General features: G+C 49.0%; 2 protein-coding genes across 10 annotated transcripts in view; both read right to left on the bottom strand.

Moving 5' to 3' along the window:
- Positions 1 to 470: 470 nt before the first annotated feature.
- LOC148653941 (cysteine and histidine-rich domain-containing protein 1) lies at positions 471 to 13,497 on the bottom strand. Its single transcript, XM_088597047.1, has 11 exons — positions 10,043 to 13,497; positions 8,438 to 8,487; positions 7,155 to 7,211; positions 6,729 to 6,886; positions 6,179 to 6,282; positions 5,743 to 5,795; positions 3,457 to 3,527; positions 2,780 to 2,882; positions 2,449 to 2,568; positions 1,935 to 1,997; positions 471 to 1,069 (listed from the first exon to the last, which is right to left on the bottom strand). The coding sequence occupies exons 1-11, from the start codon at positions 10,104 to 10,106 to the stop codon at positions 839 to 841; spliced, it is 1,074 nt and encodes a 357-aa protein (XP_088453173.1). The 5' UTR covers positions 10,107 to 13,497; the 3' UTR covers positions 471 to 838.
- Positions 13,498 to 14,869: 1,372 nt separating this feature from the next.
- LOC148653940 (phosphatidylinositol-binding clathrin assembly protein) overlaps positions 14,870 to 21,196 on the bottom strand; it is a 35,972-nt gene continuing 29,645 nt past the window's right edge. For 7 of the 9 annotated variants that reach the window (XM_088597038.1, XM_088597041.1, XM_088597044.1 and 4 more), the window contains 4 exons: positions 20,578 to 20,601; positions 19,961 to 20,017; positions 19,444 to 19,551; positions 14,870 to 19,035 (listed from right to left, as the gene is read on the bottom strand). In XM_088597038.1, coding sequence (XP_088453164.1) covers positions 19,021 to 19,035; positions 19,444 to 19,551; positions 19,961 to 20,017; positions 20,578 to 20,601 — 204 coding nt within the window. In that variant the 3' untranslated portion in view covers positions 14,870 to 19,020. Of the gene's footprint in view, positions 19,036 to 19,443; positions 19,552 to 19,960; positions 20,021 to 20,577; positions 20,602 to 21,196 lie in introns of all 9 variants that reach the window. The other 2 variants (XM_088597042.1, XM_088597040.1) reach the window with 2 other exon arrangements.

The following is a 21,196-nucleotide window of genomic DNA, read 5'->3' as shown; positions in this document are numbered from 1 at the left end:
TTTAACACATCACCTCACATAACTTACACAACGGCTATTAGGCTTGAAACCCGGGTAAATCTGAGTTGTAAGGGACGATATTTTTACTCTAACCAAGTAATCCTTAAACTATTGACGGCCCCAGTCTCGGCTAGCGAGTATTTCACATCCTGTTCATATACTGTAGCAGAGATTGTTGAAGATGATACGCGATCCCTCCGTTACCCGCAAAAGGGTAAAAAAAAACAGTATTCATAAAGCAAAGGCGAGTTTAAAGGAATGCAGGAGTAAAGCGAAGTCGAAATAAACTGCAAAAGCATTGCACTTTTCCATAAACGTATAGTAGGCATTTGTCCATCGTTCTTAAATGGCAAAAATAACCAAACGATTTTTAACCCTCATACTAGTTATTCCACGCGGTGGTTGTGGGCTCTTGTAAAAACGTCTTTGTTAAGGAAGCAAAGAAACACAAATTCAGGTAGACCGCGGAACAGTTTCAGAATTAATTCATTTATTTAGATACAGATCCTACAGAATGTCAGTATTTTATCAAATGAAAGCCGATGCAACGTTGAAGAGGCCGGTGCCTTCCCCAAGAGCAAAATGGCTCAACCATGTGTTGGTCTCTAGTGAGTATGCAGGGCGAGAATATTGAAATACAGCAACTTAAGAGAGTTAAGGAGCGAACGTATTGTGCAAAACTACCAACCATGATGTGGAAACGCCCTTGAATTAGATTTAAATAAGACTTTTAACCCATAACTAGTGTGTAAAGATAAATACATGTGACCAAGCTTGAATTTAGATGCCAGTGTGAGAAACATGAATATAAAAATAAAATGGCGGAAGGCCGAGGCTCTTATTCGCGCACTTCCTCTTCCTCCGAGTCGCTGATGTCATCGTCGGAGATGTCCCAGTCGTAGCTCTGCTCCTCGCTCTCGCCCTGCTCCTGCGCCTCGGGGGCGGGCTCGGTCCCGGCCCCGGCCCGGGGGTCCTCCAGCTTGGCCCAGGACACCGCGTCCGCCTTGCGCAGGGTCACCTCCACCTTGCTGGGCACCATGCTGGCGAAGCTCTGGTCGACGTTGGCCACCTGCGCAGGGAACACCCCCAGCTTTCAGCTGCGCCGTTGGCCACCCCGATGCCACAGCTCAAGGGACGGGCCTCTCAAAAGCGCTGCTCGCCAGCCCCCGAGCTCTTTCACTGCTAGAGTTTATTTACTCAGATCTGTGTCCATCGCCTCGCCTTTTCGGCGAGAAGCGGTTCGATGGGTTTCGGAACTGCGCCCGACAGCGTCCGTTTAGAGCAGGGCTGTCCCCGTTCTGGCCCTGGGAAACATATGTGTCCGTGGATTTTCATACCAATCCAACTCTTGATGAGCTAAACCCGCTGGTTACTGGGTTAACTGGATCGGTTTAAGCAGCTTTCTCCTATCTGTTCAAGTGGTGCTACTGCAGGGAGGCAGAAGACAGGCACAGACGCACTGACCGGCCCTCCGGGACCAGAATCGGACAGCCCTGCTTTAATCTAAGCCCAATACAAGAGGATAGGCTCAGGGCTCCTGGTTATTTGTTTTTTTCCCCCAAGGGAGACAAAATGGATTGGATACATGTGCCACTAATATACTGTACACGGGCATTAATATTATTCCTCAGTGTAGTTTTTAATACTCAAGAACAGCGAATGGAGGTTTTCATTAATGGATAACATCACTTTCTCCTGAAGGCAGCTGACTCCTGGGACCAGAGACCAGAGAGCCGTTCCTGGCCAGAGCATTGTGGGTATTAGGAACACATTAGTAGCTAGTAGTTTCTGGTGTCCCTTTAGGCCTTCAGGAGCCAAGAGAGGACTATGGCAATTCGAAGAGTGACAGAGATTAGAATGGGCTTACTCTGCTTTGGAAATTGTGATTCTGGTACAGTCATATACGGGAAGAACTGGAAAGACAAGAGACTCACCCCCCACAGGTGAAAATCTTTGTGAAAGACTTTATCACCCTCAAACTGGATGTGAACCGTCATCTGGTTGAAACAAAAAACAATTAGGCAGAGTCAAAAGATAAAAACCAGGATGAGAATGTAACTGACTAATCTGGAAAAGTAGTTTGCCTTACTACAAGTGGCCTGAACTTCACTTCTACCTGAGTGGGACTCAGGTGGAGTTCCACAGAAAGATATTACATAATTTCCTTTAATGGGATATTATCTAGAAATACATGTTGGCTATCAGTTGTTATTTTTTGCGTCAGTAAATAAATATATTTCAACAGTTACCTCATAAATGACATTTTAGAATCTCAGATTACTGATTTATTCTTGGTGGATTTCTCCGACTTCCAAAACAGGCACCTTCATTTTTAAAACGATAAGTTAACTCCTCTTGGAAGACCGAAATCCCTCAGCGGAAGTGTTAAAATGAGGTTTTCCCTTGGCGCTGCTTAACGGGAGCCAGCCAGTTTTGTTCTCCACTTACCACAGTGCGGTTAGCTTCGACATACGACTGGTCTGGCATGGCGTTCTTGGCGTACACTGTGACCACCACTTGGCTGCTTGTCTGATGCCAGTCATACCGACACGCCACGGTCTTCTTGTCCTGCAGTGGAAAACGGGCACCTCAGTACAGCACAGGTCAGCAGGCAGACTGCCGGAGCCGAGCCGCACCAAGCTACGGACGAGACGGAGAAAAACCCATCACCCCTGCCTCTCACACCCGGTCCGAATCCGCACAACCAGGGCGTGTTTCCCAGAAGGGGCGAGGCTGCCGGCCTGTACCGGCAAGGCCAGCTGCTCCGGCAGTGCCTCACCTGCCTGGGGACCCATCTGTGTTTGCCGGTGCTGCAGCCCTTCTGGTCCAGGAAAGCGTTGAAGTCGGTCGTTTTGATGCAGCAGCAGCTCCAGTACTTGTAACTTGGAAGGACACACAAGGACCCAGAGTTAGAGGGGTGACAGCCCTGGGGTCTCTCAGACGGGCGCTGTATAAATGGCCGACCCTGCGCTCTGACCCCCAGCTTCTCTCTCCCCGTCTGTGTGTCTCATGGAGAGCAAGCTGGGGTCTGCGTAAAGACGAATTCCTAATGCAAGAAATTGTATATGGCCAATAAAGTGATCTTATCTGATCTGATCTTACACCCTGCCTATCGAGGGCTTGCGCACAGTGGCACGGCCCAGGGAACTCCTCAGCTTTCACAGGACGTATGGCCATCCATCTCAAAAGAAAGCCGGAGATAAGTGTAACACTGCAGATATTTTCCTTTTTTTTCCTCTGACGTTTATAAACAAAAAGCTCAGCCACTGTTTGTTTTCATCAGTAAAAAAAGGCAGAATAGAGTATAATCTTCCGTGGTGATCTCACAATTAATTGTGAGGAGCAGTTTTCTTTAAGATTGCAGTCTAGACAAACACATTATGCAAACAATGTATCTGGTCTCTTCTTACAGTGATTGTGCACGGTCGGATGGGGTGTCAAATCAGCAGATCTTACCCCTCGTGGAAGACGGGGACCCCTGGGTGGTGGTTGCAGGGCTCAGCGTCTGTCTTCGGGCCGTCGTAAATCTGAGGGCGACAGCACAGGGGTCAGCAAAGCCTGAGCTTATGCACAGCTGGCCCATGTAAGACGGACCAGAGTGCCCTTAACGGTATGAAAATGAAAGCACTGTACGCACAGGTGCAGTTGGTGAGGTCGCAGAGCCCTGTCAGCATAGTGAAGGGCTGCAAAAAGCCACAGCACAGTTCAGTGAACATTTGAAGACCGGTTTAATCTATTATAAAAAGGCAATTTTTAGAGAACATCAGCAACAAATCTGCTGGTGTTCATTGATGCAATCAGTTCACCATCATCATATATACCATTATTTCCCGTAATCAGACAATTAAAAACTTGTGTCAATTAAAAAAAGTGTCATTTGTGTTGGATGCCTCAACTTTATTACTTGTTTTACCACGGCTTACCACATGGTGGAGACAGAGATCCACCACTTTCCCATTACCTCTTAGATCAATACAGTGATCGATGTGGCGAACTGTCTGCTGTGTTAGGCTCCAGTGGTGGCATGGCAGGATATATCTTGCACGTGTCCACCAGTCCAATGCAGGACACAGACATATCAGCACTATTTAGAGAAGCCAAATAAACGCGGACAGCTATCAGTGCACTCTGGGAGGAAACCAGAGCACCCAGCAGAAATACACACACAGAACAAGCACACCCAGTGGAAGGGCCACCTACTCTAGAATCAAACCCAGGACCCGCCGGTGTCAGGCAGGCATGATAACTGTCATGCCATTATGCCACCCCGACAGAGCAAGCAAGTTCTCTTCAATCACGTGACACACACTTCCGCAGAAGCTGTTAGGGTGCTGAGCAAATCAAGGTTTTTAATCTAAGTAGGTTTCAGCCACTATTAAAAAGAGCACCCTGCCAAGAAGCGCTCATCTAATCACTTCTCACTTTTGCAGATGTAAGATATGAACTATGTTTCTGTATTTAGCAGTGTGGTAGTGGCTTCGCTCCTGCATCATGGCAGTTGTTCTGCACTGAGATTTCGGTTTCCTTTTACACTACAAGAAGAGGGTGGCTAGTCAGCACGCCTTGTACCAGACAAGCATCCAAGTCCTGGTCGCAGCGCACACCAAGAATACAGAGCTAGACCAGTCCTGCATAGGTCTGTGGGAAGCAGAGAATAATCTACTTACTTACTAGTGTATTTGTCTGATGTATGTATCCAGACTGACTGACATGCACCCTTACGTTTGTTTTATACAGCTGGGAATTTTACTGGAGGAGAAGAACCTTCCTCAGGGAGACGACAGCAGTATCTCGCTTGGGATCTGAACCCACAACTGTCCAGTTACAAGTCCAGGCACCTAACCACTGCCCCAACCTGCTGCTGTTACAAAGAGTAATGAGTAAGTTCGGTTTAAGTTCAACTCTCCGCTGTGTAGCAGCTCAGAACTCCTTTGAAAAATGAATGATGATAATTGCGTGTGCACAGTGCTTTTCCGCCCAAAGGATCGCAAAGCACCTCACCAACCGGAGGGCGCCCCACTTCCTCCAACCCTGGCAGCAGGGCTGCACAGCAGACCAGACTGAGAAGGGAGAGGTTGCTTTCCCAGCTGAAGTAAGGGATCATCTTGAACAGATCAGATTGTTCACCCTTAAAAGTGGAATTCTGCCAGGACCCAGTGGTTAACATTCCTACTCTTTCTAACAGTGCCTTGGGATCTTTAAAGACCAAACAGTAAGGACTGTAGTCCAACGTCTCATCACCTTATGGTCGTCACACTATGGCATTGGTATAGTTATTCTAGTAATCGGGTTTAAGTTTATTGACGTAGCAAATGACATCGTATGGGAAGAGCGCCCTCTAATGGCCCACCAACACGACTTCCAGCAGCAGCCTGGCTTTCCTTCCAGCTCCCCCCTCCTAGTCCTGACCAGGCTGAGACTCGCCCAGCCTCCGGCAGACGAGGAGAGCTGGCCACACGGGGGGTCAAGCTGCTGCCTACACGGAAAAAGCCCTGCAGGTCCGGAGAAACGTTCAGAAGCCGCGCCCCTTCGGCGGGGCGTGCACATTCCCGAGCGGCTGACCTACAAACGCGGAAAAGCAGACCCTGGGCCTCCCGCGTCATCCCGTCACACGAGGAAACCGGTCCACTCCGTCACAGTGTCCACTCCATCCACTGGAACAGTTTCCAACCAGCTGAGCAGCCCCGAGGCTCCCCCAGGCTGCAAACCACAAGGCCCCCCCCCCCCCCCAATCCCACCCACCGTTTTGCACCCGGCGTTCTTGCACCTCGTGCCCTGGGCCACCCCTGCGCCGTCTGCGGAAGAGAAAGAGGAAAGAGGGAGAGTGAGGGAGGGGAGGAGCAGGAAGGGCAGCAGGCAAGTTGTGAAAGAGGGGGCTAAGCACAGCACAGGAGAGACGCAAGGGGGGGGGTTATTCTGCCGTCACATATCCTGTTTGTCCTCGGCCTTTTTTGTTGACTACTGGCTTTCAGAGATTTCCAGCACCTGATAAGTACAGCTTGAAGCAGTAGCGCGTCAGCACTTCTGGTGACCACAAAGACACTAGAGGACCTGGGGGGAGGGCTTCCAGGATATATCTTTAAATTTAGATTAGGAAGCCCTGCACGTGTACGTGGACATCTCTGTAAATCCACAGCATTTAACTGAACACCGCTCTCCGCCTGTAGAAGCTCGTTACCTTGTCGGATCGTCTTCTCCGTCTCGGAGATCATCAGTTTCTCCAGGGCTTGTGTGAGAGACTGGGACACCTTCACCGGCAGCCTGATCTTCGGCTCCTCAGAACTGCAGTAGGGGGAGAAAACCCAACGCTGACTTCAATGCAAGACCACAGCCCAACTGGTGATATAAGCTCCACGGCTCGGGATTCACTCTAATCTATAGGCTCCGCGTTGGGGACAACACGAACAGTGCTGTAGCGCTGGCATGGAGGAGAGTTTGGGGCAGAATACGAAACCCATGGTTTAAACTGCAAACGATAAATGAAAACATGTAAATCTGAGGGACTCTCTTGCTCCAAAACCTTCTTGAATGCCATGCCAGCTCTACAAAGGAACATGCTAAAAAGCTGAGATGCGCCATCGCTTCCTTAATTGCTAAAAACGGAAAGACCTGCAGATTCTTATAGAAGCTGTCCACCCCAGAGTGGGCAGATCGAGTGGGTAGAAAACTCGCCCCCCTCCCCCCCCTGTTTCTGTCTTCCGTCAGCTGCTGCGCCCCCTGGCGGCTACCTCGGCCTCTCCTTCTTCAGCGCCTCTGCGGACTTGGGCCCCGTGAAGATGATCTCATGCCCCGCGTGGGGCCGGAGGTCGTCGGCTTTGTTGGACGTCACCTCTGGCCGCAGGGGTTCCTGGGGCTTCACGTTGCTATGACGACCCCGGGCACAACCCTGCGGGGGGAGGGGGGGGGTCAAAGGCCAGAGGAGAAATGAAGGGAAAGTCTGAATGCAGCAGCGACTGTCCGAGAGCATTCCTGGACCGGTCACCCTCAAACTGCTGCTAATGCAGACGCACGGGCGTGTTCCAGACTCCAGCTGTTGGTACTGTATTGCATGCAGGAAAGACACTCCCTGATCCAGCAACGTCTAGGTTTCTTACAGATGTCTGCTGTTGCAATATAGAAGAGTAGAAACCAGGACAACCGGGGCTCATCGTTACCTTTATAGACAGGAACTCTGAAAAGTCAGTGGTCCTCTTCCTGCAGCACGACCAGCCCTGATGAGAAACAGATAAAACGTTCAAGTTACTGAGGCAGTGGAGTACCGTCAAGGTTACTGTTGAGGGCTTTCGTTTCACTGGCGACACAAAGTCACCTTTACCCTAACAGATGTTTTCAAGTGTCCTAAAGGTAAATTTGAAACATGTATAATAAAGATGTTAGAATTGATCCAGATACTCATTTGTTGCTTTTTATTTGCTACTCAGGATATATCTGTCTATGAGAACTGGACCAATGTATTTGATTTTTTAAATTTAAGCTGTGATGCCTCATGGCACAGTACAGACACATCGAGTTCCACACCACAGCGAGAGCCGGGGACTGAGGAAAAGCTGGTTTCTGGTGTGACACACGACTGAGGAGGAAATAGAAGATGGTAATCACACAGAGCTCCAAGCAGCAGCCACTCAGGGCCCCGGTATCTTCAGACCCAGACGTGACTGAGCTCCCAGAGTCCTCCTAATCTCTAAAGCTATACATCACTCTGACTCACAGCCCAGTTCTCTGCATGTCCAGACCAGCGCCAGCCTTTTCTCCAACAATGTTCTGATGGAGACAAATGACTTCAGAGCATTTTTCCTTATTTTCTCTTCAAATCCAGCTGAGGTTTTTTTTTAACATAAAAAAAAGGCAATCCAACGATTTATTTCTTCAAATGTTACTGGGCTATGTGCTCAATAAATAGCCGAAGGACTATCCACCCCTCACTGTGGCTGACAAGTGAGCTCAGTTCCTCTTTCAGTGTAGATGCACTACAGCAGAAGTGGTTGATGAGTCAGGACTGAATTACAGTTGAAAATAATTAGTCATTGATACTTCCCTCCAAAGTGACAGAAGCAGACTAAGGTGAGGGGTGGAGGATCTATACATCAGCAGTTACAGTAGTCACTTATTGAAGACTCATTGGTTTCACATCTCCCACAAAGCCTGGAGGTTAAACAAGTCAGTGACCCAAGCCCTTTATCATAATACCAACCACTGTCGGTGTGGTTCACATACTGATTGAACAAGAGAATGATGTGGTACTAGCTGACGTTCGCTCACAGTGTTACAACTCCTGACTCTGGATTTCAAAAGAAATCCTCAGTTGTTTTTTTTTCTTGCAATTGCAGTCAGGATCGTCTTCAATAAGGGCCGAGCACTGAGACCTGTTCTTACCTTGGCGTAAGGTCGGAGATTTGAACCCACTGAGTACTGGATGCGTTGGGGGTGTCAAACTTACCTTCAGGGCATCATGGAATATAGGGACCCCAGGGTGATGGAGACACACATCTGTAGGGCATAGAGACAAGAAACCTGGTGAATAAGTGATGGGATTGTGCCACCCATTACAATTCAGCTGCTGGGTTTAACGTGTTGTGGTAACGGTATACAGCATTATTGTAGTTTTAAATGGCTATAGAAATTGTATTGCTGTTGAAGCCAATAACCCTGATTTCTCTCAAGACACAGCTTCAGATCAATTAGCTATTAACGTCATTTGGCCCTTCTAGAAGGATTGTTTTCTTATATATATATCTTGTATAACACCGGAATAATCTCAAAAGTATTGCAATTATAACACTTGTAACTCTATGCCTGTGCTGGAAGCACTGATGCCCTTGCATCTGTAAAAAAAAAGTTGTTTGTGATTAAAAGGCTTCTTTTTTGAATAACATGTCCCTGCGATTCTGACATCATGCGCAGACCGCAGGTAGCTAGGAATCAAGTTTTGAGGAACAGAAAGGAAAGTCTTGCAGCTGCTGGAACAGGGGGCCGCGTGGGAATGAGAATCGTATCCGAGAGCTCTGCCAGCAGAAACAGGCAGAGGAAGACCAAGGAGAGGAAAACCTTTTCTCCCTCCAGTGCTGCTGTATGGTGCCTTATGCTCAGCTGAAATAAAGGCCCGATGAGCGCTTCACCTCTGTGGCCCGGACTCGGATTCTTTCCCCAGTCTCCTGAGAAGGGGTTACCCTCCCCCTTCTGCTTTCAACACCTTACTTTGGGGGCAGAGCACGTGCGGGGTTTGGGGTTACTGCTAGGCCCAGGGCTGGGGTAGTGTGGGTGTAAAGGTGTCTGGGAGCAGTGAAAGGAACCCAGAGGTCTCCCGCTTGTTTTCAGCACACTGCCTGTCCCCCTTCTCTCTCTGAGCTGACCAGCTGGTCCCAGCTGTTCGCAAGAGCAGGTGGGACAGGCTTCCCGGAGTGATACTGACTCAGGCGACTGGGGACAACTGGCATGGACAGGACGACCTTATACAGCCCGGCACGTCACGGTAGCCCCCCTACAGCCCGCTCCTCTCTTCACTCCCAAAGCTAAGCTCTCCGTCTTTCCATGACGATTTAACGGATGGTACACTCAGGACTTCTGTGCAGACTTCTCTCAGCGCGTTTCTCCCCCAGCTTCCAGAGAGCTGTGTGCTCCTCTCGCGCTGCTGGAAGCAATAACGTATTTCACAGGCTCCCCGCAGGGCCCACGTCCTGCACATGACTCATTCCCCGACCGGGAAGATGGATCACAGCGTTTCCCTGACGGAATCGGAGAGTGAAATTCCCTTTGATATCATCAACCACGCTGAAAATGTCACACACAAAAAAAAGCTTCCTAATATGACGAAAGGATTCTCTTCACCAAGCCACGTGAAAGGGTAGTTTATTAACGAGAGCGTACAGTTTGAAGTTCCAAGAACTCGCCTAAAAAAAAAGTTTGAGATCACAATCCACAATCCCTCACCACCCTGTTGCCCTAAAGGCACGCGCTGCCCAGCGGCACGGACAATCTGTGCCCCAAAACTACACGGTCCCGGACTAACTCCTGCTTGTGGGACTCAAAAGTCCGAAAGGCTTACCGTCCGAGTTGTCCTCTGGGTTAAACCTCTCCCCACAGCCCTTGTTGTAGCACAGGACGGCCATACTCTTCTCACAGGTGATCCACCTCGCTTCTGCAGACTTCCTAGGGAGAGCAGCCCCGCGCCGGTTAAGAGCTCCTCTCCGAGCTTTTCCAGAAGCTTCTCCTGTGGGCCTGACAACGCACGGAGTTCCCGAGGAACGTCTAGAAGCAGGAAGGACAGTGGTGCTCTCCCGTCAGAAGTCGGGGCGAGGAAAGCACTCCACAGGCCAGCTGAATGGAGGGTAAAAATAGACTCGCTCTCTCGCTCTCCCTACAGCTGTTGGGTTTTATCTAGAGGGAGAGACGTGCCTTCACTCCTAACTGGCACTCGAGGCAGGGGTGGGGGGAGGGAGAGTTTCACCGTCGGAGGAGCAAAGTTTCCAAGTCAGGTCTCTGCTGTGACCCACAATCGCCAGGCTGGAGGTCCAGTCAGATCAGTGCCCCCCCCGTCGTGTTCGGTACCCACACTCATTCTAGCTGGGCTCTGTGCTTGACCCATCCTTCACTGAGCCCTCAAGCTGCCTGGTAAGAACCTCTGGAAAGAAAGGCTCGAGATTTCTTTTCAGTTACTTGAATGCAATTGTTAAAAGACAACCCCCTACATGTCTAGGAACCAAGCACAAAGAGTTCAAATTAAACCAAGTTCAATTATGGGAGTTATCAGCATAAAACCATAAATACCTCCAGGCCAGGATTGGTGTATGTCAGCGTCATAAGAGATTTTGAAAGGTATTGAGGTGACTCCAGAGACAGCTTTTAAAAATATAAAAGTCAAGAGTAGCCTTCAGGCGGGTTGCAGGTGGCTGCTGCTGTTTTGACTGGTTGGCTTTTGTGAGTTTCCGTCGCCAAATCGCACTTTTTACAAATACAGACAGAGCATTGCGGTCATTTACCTCTCCATCCCTGGTGCAAATGTATTCCTTATTTTCAATTACGTCCAGTGTCATGTTAATTTACGTGAGAAATTGGCTGAAACTCCTAAGGCCCTGGACACAGCCGTTTTAATTCAGTAGTTACGTACATTTAAAAAAACTTGCCATCTCTGCGAATCAGATTAATCTCCAACTTACAGGAAGTTATACTCTGCAGACTTGAAAACAGTTCAGTCACAGGATATCAACAGGACGTGAGGCTGTGGTGCCATTTTTCGTGCGATAGTTGCAGGTCAGGATTTATAATCTTGCTTGGCCTTTGAAATGGGATTGCAGCACACAGGAAAATATTTTTTAAAAAGTGGTGTTTGGTAAACCATCAGCGACGAGGATGTAATAGAAACATTTCCAACTTTTCCCCCTCAGAGGGCTCCAGGAGGACTGTTATAGACACCGAGCGCTTTCTCTATGGCCCGGTGAGCTCTGAGCTGCGAGAAACACAGCCCTTCTGCGGATCTCCTCTGGAGGTTACCAGGAGCCTCCTGTGCCAGTGTGAGGTCTTCCCGCTATCCGGCTTCGCCGCTGCTGTGTTGCCATGGCGATGCCGTTCCCTCTGGGATCTTGGTGAGGCTGGGGGAGAGCTGCTGGCGGGGGGGACTGCCCTGAGGGCCAGGCACTTGGCTCTTCCCAGCCAGCACTGTGCACTTCCACCCCACAGCAGCAGGAAAGGAACAGCCTGACACAGCAGGGCTGGGGCTTGGATAACACACTCGCATTTCCGACAGGTGTACCTCTCCTCCAGGGCTGTGAAATGGCAGCTGCCTACGAGTAGCTTCTCATCGTCCCTGCCTGTAGGAGCTCTGCAAAAGGGCTCTCTGATCCTAGTCCTGGGGGGGGGACACCTGTGAGGTACCAATCAATAACTCCAGTAATCTGCTCCCTCAGGACAACTCTGGTGCTTGAAGGCCGAAGAGCACTTTGATTTCAGTTCTAAATGATCTGTACTTTAATAAAGCACCTGCTTATCACACTGCAATAGAGGTAGAGGCCGGGCAGTAAATGGTCAACTTCAGCACCTGCCCCATCCTGCCTCTTGAGAGCCGGGGCTGGAGATCCTCGTTTTACATTTCCATTCAAAACTTACATTTTTCAGATCAAGAGGACTCAAAGGCAGGTTTTCAAACTATTCCAATGATAAACGTCAATTTTTAGCTGATTAGTTGGACTGTGTTTTATTTGGGGGGGGAGGGGTCACAAAACACCTCCACAATTTTCCACTGTGTATTTTAAAAACTGCCCTTGGGCCATCGCTCCACTGGGGTTTCCAGGTTTTCCCATGGACGTCTGGTCTCACTCCAGATTTCAGAGGCTCGGAACTAGACTTAAAACAGTTCACATTACAGAAGGGTAGGAAAAAAAAAAATTTATGCAATTATACTCACCAATACACGAAATTCCAGAATCAAATACATCCTTATTCAATGTTATGCCACTGTAAGTTATTACTTTTACTAGCTGTTTCTGTTAAATGTAAAAATGGTAACATGGACGTAGCCTGCCTTAATTAAAAATATAATCGGTGTCAAATGGAAATCCGCTGCCACTATGAAACTATCAATCCACTATCAATCCACTCCAACCCTTTACTAAACAAACCAGACGTTAGAGGGAGAATACTTAAAACGTTGACGCTTATTTTATCTACAACAGGCACTGCTCCTCAGCGCAGAAACGCATTGGAAACGCACGCCTTCAGCCAGAGATCCATCGCCAAGCACAGAGCGGTCTCGCCCCTGCAAGAAGCGTGAAAGATCAACGAAAGGTCATGTTCTTATGTTTTTAAACAGGCCGTTACAACACATAACATGTCCTCAGCGCTTTTGAAGCTAAAGGTCGAGCCGGGTGAAAAGGGGGGAAAAAGGGCAAAGAGAGAAAGAAAGAAGACCGGTGATCTTTGATGATGGCTCGGTACGCGAGAGGCTGGAGAACTGGGCCGTCACGCAAGTGGGGAACCTACGAAGTTTGGCATGCTGTACCTCAACAGCAGTTGGTTTTCAGAGGCCACTGCACTACCGCTGACCCTAAGAGTCCGACACTTGTAAACAATTACAAAGACAAACACGTCATGCTGCCAGGCAACTTTTTGTGTGAAATTAAAGACATGGCCGGCAGTTAGCAACCATCGCTCCTGAAAGCGGCCTACAAACAAAACTGGCTTTGGCGACATGAGACTTACAAGGAAGAAACGGCCTCTTCTCTTTGCTGAAGCTGGTCAGACTCCCAGACACCTCCCCTCCCCCCCCAAAAAAACAAGTTTATTTTACCATTTCGTTTCCAAATAGGAAACGGATCCGAACTACACAAAACGGGCAAGCGCAGGGTCTTCTAATTGTGCGCCGATCTATCCCGACATGTACACCAATACCATTTTTAAAGGAGGTTCAAAGCAGTAGGGTAAAATGAAAGTGAAAGTTTGAGATTCTCAAGCGCAGACTAATGACACACAAGGTTCAGAGTGTTTGTAGAGCAAAGATGTGCTGGGAAGGAAGAAGCGAGCGGGTTTGTGGTTAACCCCAGAGATCAGGTTATCTAGCTGCAGTGCAGAGAGGCTTGTACACATGACACGGGAAGTGAAACTCATCCATATGGACTGGACTGTCCAGATGCCTTTTTCCTTCAAGTTCACCACCACTCATTTCCTCCTTCTGACTGCTCTCTTTCCGGAAACCTTTGGATTTGTTGCCGAGGAACATACAGGACACAGTGTTCAAGTAAATAACTAGGTTTCTTTCCCTTCTTCTTCTCCGTTATCACTGTGTATAGCACCAGGATTTCAATTTTCTAACATCGCTGCCGCTTCTGCCACAAGCGATCACTTTGTCTTCTTAGAAGTACAGGTTTCGGGTGGGATGCATCCCTGGATCCAGGACAGTCTTTGCACCATCGATTTGCTCAGCATCAATAGTACATATATTAATTTAAAACATTTGAAATTGGTGGAATTATAGTGAAAGCTCAGTGGCAACGGCCTTTCCCACCTCCAAGCCAAGGGCAACGAAACTCTGTTCTGGGGGGCAGATGTGTCTGTAGATTTTCGTTCTAATGCAGATGTTAACAACCGACATCCGCTCAGTTCTCTGAAGTGGGACAACCTATCTCCCCCCTGGCAGCGCTCCAGGCACGGTTCCTGCACGCCTCGGTGCTGCTCGGGAAGGCACCAGCGTCCCTTGAGGATTAGGACTCGGACGGTGCTGGGACATCACTGCAGATGAACCTGGCTCTTCCTGCACCCACTGTATTTTATCACCCACCGCCCTGCTGAACAGAGTGCACAGCCCTCGCTCGCAGAGCAGCCAGTGGGTGGAGCTACGGGAAGATGCAGGCACAAAGCTGGGAAGAGAATGCCAGTACAGCCCACCAGCGGCAAAGGCGAGAACCGACTGCGTTCTTATTTATACGCGGCTCGGTACCGACCGTCCTGAGCTCCACTGCAAGCAAGAAAGCAGAAAGGAAAATGAGCAGAAGGGGGGGGGAGGGTTCCCAACCAACGACGAATTAATTTTCCGCTCCTGGTTGCAGACGGGCTTCGCAAAGGCGCTGGAATGGCTAAAAACGTTACCCTGCTTTCGCCGTGCTGTGCAGCAGATATGCTGACAACACTACCTTTGAGGTAAAACCGTGAAAAGAAAAAAAAAATTACGATTTGATTTGATTAGAAAAGCATGCATCTCCCACAGTCCCTTGTTTTACCCAGAATGCCGGCAGTGAGGCAAGGGATCGGAAGTGCAATTTGAAAACCAGGCCCTGGCACCCGTCGCCTTGCACCAGGGGCCGGTCCCCCTCCCCCCCCCCCCTGCTTCCTCCAGGAGCACCGCTCGAGCCCGAAGACACACACAGACATCACGAGCGAACGCTGACACTTGACCTTTCTTTATTATTCTTCCCCACAACAACTTTGCGTGACCCAGTCTTTGAGGTCTGTGCGCACAAAAACAAAAGCTCATGATTTGTAACATTTTCCACACGAGTTAGAATCCTGATGCTCTGCTGATCTAAATACAAAAAATCATAAAAACGGAAACAGTGGGTTCCTGTGAGAGGAACCATTTGGCATTACAAATGATTTGGGGGGGGGTGGGGGGGTTGGGGAGATGCAGTATTCAATCCGCTGGTTTTTAATACAAATGATAATGTATTTATATATTTATACATAATGTAAATATATCTTATGTTTAGAAAGTCAAAAAGAAAAGTACATTGCAGAATATATATACAGAATAAATGAGGCAGCGGTTTATTAAAGTTTTGAGGAAATATGTTGAGAAATGTCCTGAAGTTTTGACAAACACCGACACAAAACCACAGCTCTAGTTTCGCTCAATACATTCCCTGATATTAGACAGGTGGGGAAAACCCTGCAGACACGGAAGGTAGTGGATCAGGGCACAACAGGCAGCAGTGGTGCTGCAGAAACTCCTCTACCAATAGGGGGAGCTGGAGAGTCCCTCTTCCTCCCCCTTGGGGGGAAAAAAATAAACATCTTTGGAAACAGTAATGTAACTTCCAGGGAACCAAACCTGCCCATATGAATGACTTTGAGGATTTTAGTGGGATGAGCTTACCAAAAAAAACAAAAAATGCTGTTGCTAAGTAAAAGCTTTTAGCATTTGCGGGTAGCAGCTGAGGGGCAGCTGGGATGAACACCTCCATCAGGCTCGTCTCCCGCCCTCAAGAGCTGGTTTTTCAGGAAGCAGTTATTTTTAGCCGCGCTAAAATGACGCCCAGCTGCTCAGTCCTCTTCGTGCTACACGTGAAATCCCAGCTACCACGGTCTCCAATCTATTCTCGCGGAGAAAGAGCCAACGTGAGATTTTGCTCTGATGGCGTTCCGCTCATCATCAGAAAAACAGTCTTAAGCAGGCAGGCTGTATTTTCGAACGGGCCTAGCCTGTAAGGGTGGGGGGGGGGGAAAGTGGGTCTTTTCTTTCTAAAAGAAGAGAAGACCTGGGCTGAGAACAGCGAAAAAGAGGAAGAGCCTGCTGCAGAACCACCCTAGGGTTAAAACGCCCCAGGTCCCCCTTCACACCTCCCCCGGCACAAAGAAAAACAAAGATGGGCTACACGAGGAATTCTGTGACAGTTCAAGGAAGGTGCCAGGCTAGGAGACGGCTCACGGAGACGCTGCGCGGTCTTCGAGCACGTTCACGCAGGTGTACGTGAACACACGCGCGAGGACCGAGGGACAGGGGCGATCAGCGCCAGCGGGGAAGGCGGCGCGCGCCGGAGCCCGCCCCCCCCACTCGCAGGACAGGGCCCGGGGCCGCTGCAGGGCTCGGCACCTTCCGCGGCGGACCCAAGAGCAGGATTTCAACTCGCGCACGAAGCCTCAGGGAGAGGGACATTTTCACCCTTCCTGCGTTTGTTTTTCCTGCTACAAAAAAAAAAAATCATACTTTCATATAAATTTCTGGTCTCTCTAGACACATGAAAAGTTCCGTTTTTAAGTCTACATTCCACCACGCCGAACAGTTTTGTGCCGTTAGAAGGTCACGGGGTGCTTGTTTACAGGGGGGTTTTGTGCAGACTGTACGAGGTGCCACAGATCCGCTGGGTGCTCTCTTGGTCTGGTCTGGACAGGGTCCCCAGCGGATACTGGCAGCTACAACGCCAAAGCCCCAGGTCCGTGGTTACAAGAATAAAGCAAAGCCTTCTGCTGATCAAAGTCAGACGCTTCCTACCTCGACTTGGCCTCTGGGTACAAAGACCTGCTAGAGGGGTGTGCTCCGTCTGCCCAAACAAAACAAGATCAATAGTCCTGGCGCCTGTCAAACCCCATTTTGGCACCTGAAACTGAAAACACCATACACGGGAGAATGCACATTCTTGTCCGTCAAGAAGCAGTTCGTTTTAATAAGTACTATAAGGAGAAACTCAATCTGAAGTGCCACCAGGACTCACCGTCAATTTACTCCAAAGAAAAACCCAACAACCTATTGTATATCGGTCCACGACGGGAAAAGGGCACTGCCAGCATTTAAAAAGCATTCAGCTCGGTCAATTCCCCCACCAAGAGACGGGGGTCAGGAATCTATCTCTTGCATTAGATGCTGTAAACTACATATTAACTACAAAATGATTTTGAGCAGCAATCCAACCAAGGAAAGCCTCTCTGTGGCTGAGCAAACTTTGCTATGCCATTATAACTGGATGGAGGGGGGGGGGGGGAGGGCAGACCCCGCTGGAGTCCGACACCTCAGATCAGAGGGGCGTGATCAGTTTTACAGCACACCTTCACGCGCAACACCAGGGACGAGCTGACCGCATGACCAGCTTAACCCGGAGCCCTGCAGACGAGACCCGGAAAACGGGGACAACCCCTGGGGCTCCGGACGACACACGCCGCCCTCAGCTTATCAGGAGCAAAGACATCAATCCAATTTTTTTTTTTTTTTTTGTGTGTGCACGTACACAAAATTAATTCAAAATAAATAATTCAAAAACGAAACGAAACCAGTGCTCTTAACAGTCCAAAGGCATAAAACCCTCTCTGGCAAGTCTACACTTCACAACATGAAATGGCCATCCTGATCCATCGTCCAGGCAGAGATGGCACAACTGGGCGTACAAAGAAACTCCACTCATGCATGATATAGAGGGGCTCGCTTACCTAAACACATACAGGGAAAAATATTTACAGGGTCTCAAAGCCAGGGGGAAAAAAAAAAAAAAAAAAAAAGATCACGGACGGAGACGACAAGAGTTTCATCACAAGAGAAAAACGAGCCAAGCGCAACAGATTAGTAACAAACATCGAATCACGGCCAAACCTTATAACACAACATCTTGTCTGAAGCAGCCAAACTGCGTACAGAATCCCCAGGGTAACACACCCGGCCACACCCTCTGAGCCATAAGAACAGGGAAAGGAGGAGATAACCTCCCCGTTAGAGAAAGACTTGTAAATACCACTGACCGGGAAAAACTCAGGCCTTTAAAATCTGCCTGCATTGCTCCTGAATACCTCTGCCTCAGGCGGAGATGCTAACTCTCATTACTGACTTTACAGACAGACGTGTAAACTCAAACTCGACAGCTCTGATTTCTCGCAGGTTGCAAAAGGACTCGGCCTGCCCTGCTGTGCTCAACCACAGCTGTCACAGTGACCTTAAAGTGCCCAAAAGTACAAAGCACCAGTTTAGAGACTTCCGGTGTCCTGTTCAGATCCTGAAAACACCCATATTTTCTCAGTAAGTTACATACAGAATCCTAAATGGCTTGGCAATGTAATACAACATGTGGTAAAACTGCAGGTGACCTGGGTTACTTATCACCCAGGCCTTTCACCAAAAGAGGTACAACAGAAAAACGCTCCACGACGATGGAAGACCTGAGTTAACACAAGTCAGCTAAGAGGATGCCCAACAGGGAGGCACCCCAGACTCCCACTGCCAAGTCAACAAGACCTTCACAAAGGCATATGAGTAAACTGAGGCCAGGCAGCAGGCAAACAAGAGCTCTCTCACACAACAGCAACAGGAGGACCCATGGAACAGGAAATCTGTGAGTTGAGTTAAGTAATCCAATCTCCAGAGGAATCCTAACTCAGGAGATCAACTTCAGGGTGAAGTGAGGAAGGGAAAAGATATGGCATTAAAATAAAAAAAACTAAAAATGAAAACAAAAAACAAAAAATCACTGACCAGCAAGCCATAGTGCTTTGCTGATAAAAATAAAAAATCTATCCTCTCATTTTGTCAACTCGCCAAATCTCAAAATTTCCCCCAAGTCCAATTTCCTTTTTTTCCTGGATGCCCTGCCTGGTCCTGCAAAATCCCAGGTGAGTTTCCAATCGGGAGCAGACTCCATCCTCATAGGCCGGAGGGGCTGTTGCAGACAGTGGGCCAAATACTGTGTGAGGCTGCTGGTTACCAAAGGGGCTGGAGCACGATAACGCAAAAGTTCAGAGTCTCTGTGCTGTCACCTTCCCGTTTCTCTCTCTCTCTCTCCCCCCTGTATTTGGTGTTGGTTTTTAGTTTTCTTCTTCGAGGGTAAAACCTTGCTGGAACTACATGAACTGCATCTGAAAAGAAGATAAAACTAAAATTACACGGCAGCAAGCACCCAGCAATCAGAAAGGAAAACACTGCACACAAAATACCCAATGCATACAATTAACTACGCATCTGCTACAGAAGTGTGTCTGGCAAAAAACAGTGGAGGTCTTTGACTCCAGCTTCCACTCCAAGAAACAAGATCAATACAAAACAGAAAAACACCAAATGCTACAGCCCTATAGCCAGTCTAATATTACTTTGACATTCATCAATGACCTCAGATTAGTGCCTTGGCCTCCAGTTCAACATCAAAAGTGTGCAGACAGTGCGTGATTCTCACTATTCCGGTCCCTTAAGCAAGTTAGATCTGCTGGTGCTGGGCACCCCTGCCTGCACCCTTGAGTACGAGGAAGACGAAGATGAAGGACTGTTACCTGGGCTCCGGGGATGGGTGTGAAGGGATTGGTGGGTCTCAGGACTGGCTGGTTAAACATCATTGGCTGGGAAGCCATCATGGGCACTCCTCCCATCTGCGGGGGGACCTGGACAGGGGACGAGACAGCATGCTTAACGACAAGCTCACGGAGAGCAAGCTGGGGTAAGCTCAAGCCGAGAACCGACACAAGAGCCAGACCTCTAAGCACCAAGCTCAAAGAGTCAGAGGATAGACTTCAGTTGTTACCCAGCAGTGTAAATTTAGGCTTAAGCCATGATTCTTCAACACAGAAGAGACTTTTCATTATCAAGGCAGGCCGGCAGGGAAACAGCCTTAAAAGGAGTACAGCTGGCTAGGAATCCCTTTGATCCAATAACTGCATCTTTTAGGCTAGCAAAGCAAAAACTCCAAAGACTCCAAAATCAATATTTTCCCAAACCCTCTTCCTCAGGATCGGCACCCAGCAGTCTGTTGCCTGCGCCGTGTATTCTGGCAGAGATAAAAGATTCTCTTACCATTCCATACATAGGCACTTGTGGTGTCGTCATGGGGAACGCCAAGGGCGCAGGTGCCTGCTGGGAGGAAATAAAAGCAGGCGTCAGGCAGGCCTCAACGTGACGTAATCAGGCGATGTTTTATCAACAGCCTCAGTGGCTTCCTGAACACTGGACTCTGGAGTTGCTGTCCATCACTCACAGGCCAGCTATCAAAAGCAGAGCTTCACTGGCCCGCAAAACAACTCCTTCACAGAGCGACGCTGGAGGAAAGAATGGTGTGTTGTGGGAAGAAAACCATTCGGCTGTTCAATTCGCTAAAAGAGACAAGGTTTGCCTCTCTCTGGCTTGCCTTTTTTCCCCCAGTGTCTTCAGAGGAGATCTTTTTAAAATTAAGTATGAAGCGTTATTTAGGTGCTCCATCTCCACCAAAACATCGCTGAACAAGTCGATTTGCCCCTTGCCACCCGTCACCAGTGAACAAGCGTGTTCAGTCAGCCACTGTGCAGAGTGCAGACGAGGAAAAGTGAAACCCGAAGCCAACAGATTTCTTCCTAACAGAATTCAACGGGAATATCCAAATCAGTCCGCTACCGTTGTTGCGGAAGAGGGAAAATCTGGCGAAGAAAAGTACTTACGTAGCCTGCATAAAGCATCCCGTTCTGCAGGGGCAGAGGGAAGGGGCGTGGAGGAAAGAAAAGAGGAAGAAGGGAGAAAAGGTGAGAACCCTGCAGCAGGACGGGCGCAGGCACAGAGGAGCTCAACAAAGGGCAGAAGCAGGAGGCCAGTGAGGAAATTCTAACGAAGCAGCAGTGTTGTCGAGCGAGACAGTGACCCATCATAAGACCCAAGCATGCTCACGCACTACTGTGGTAGGTTTTGTCAAACACAACGGCTCTCTGCACTAAACGAGGCCTTTCACTGGCCCCCGGACATGACCGTTTGGGTTCCCCCCCCCCCCGACGACGACACCCCATTTGAACCCGACTCCTTTTCTCCGAGGGAAAGTCGGGCTTCACTAGGCATAAGACCCAAACGGATTTTAACAGGCTTCTCTCCATCGGGATGCAGGGATGAGAGCGCATCTGCCGAGATTTCAGAGTCAGCATCAGAGCATGGAGTGCACTCCCGTGCCCCTCAGTCAGGTGCCGATTGATCGATCACAATCAATCAATTGATTGATTGACAGGGGGATTGATCACCCCCCCCCATCACCACCCCTACAGTGAACCGACAACCGCACGGCCCTGGTGCCCC

The sequence above is a fragment of the Lepisosteus platostomus genome, chromosome 10, assembly GCF_059453375.1.
Source record: "Lepisosteus platostomus isolate fLepPlt1 chromosome 10, fLepPlt1.hap1, whole genome shotgun sequence".
Classification (NCBI taxonomy): Eukaryota; Metazoa; Chordata; class Actinopteri; order Semionotiformes; family Lepisosteidae; genus Lepisosteus; species Lepisosteus platostomus.
The sequence above is the reverse complement of the archived record's forward strand: the minus strand, read 5'-3'. Positions and strand labels throughout refer to the sequence as shown.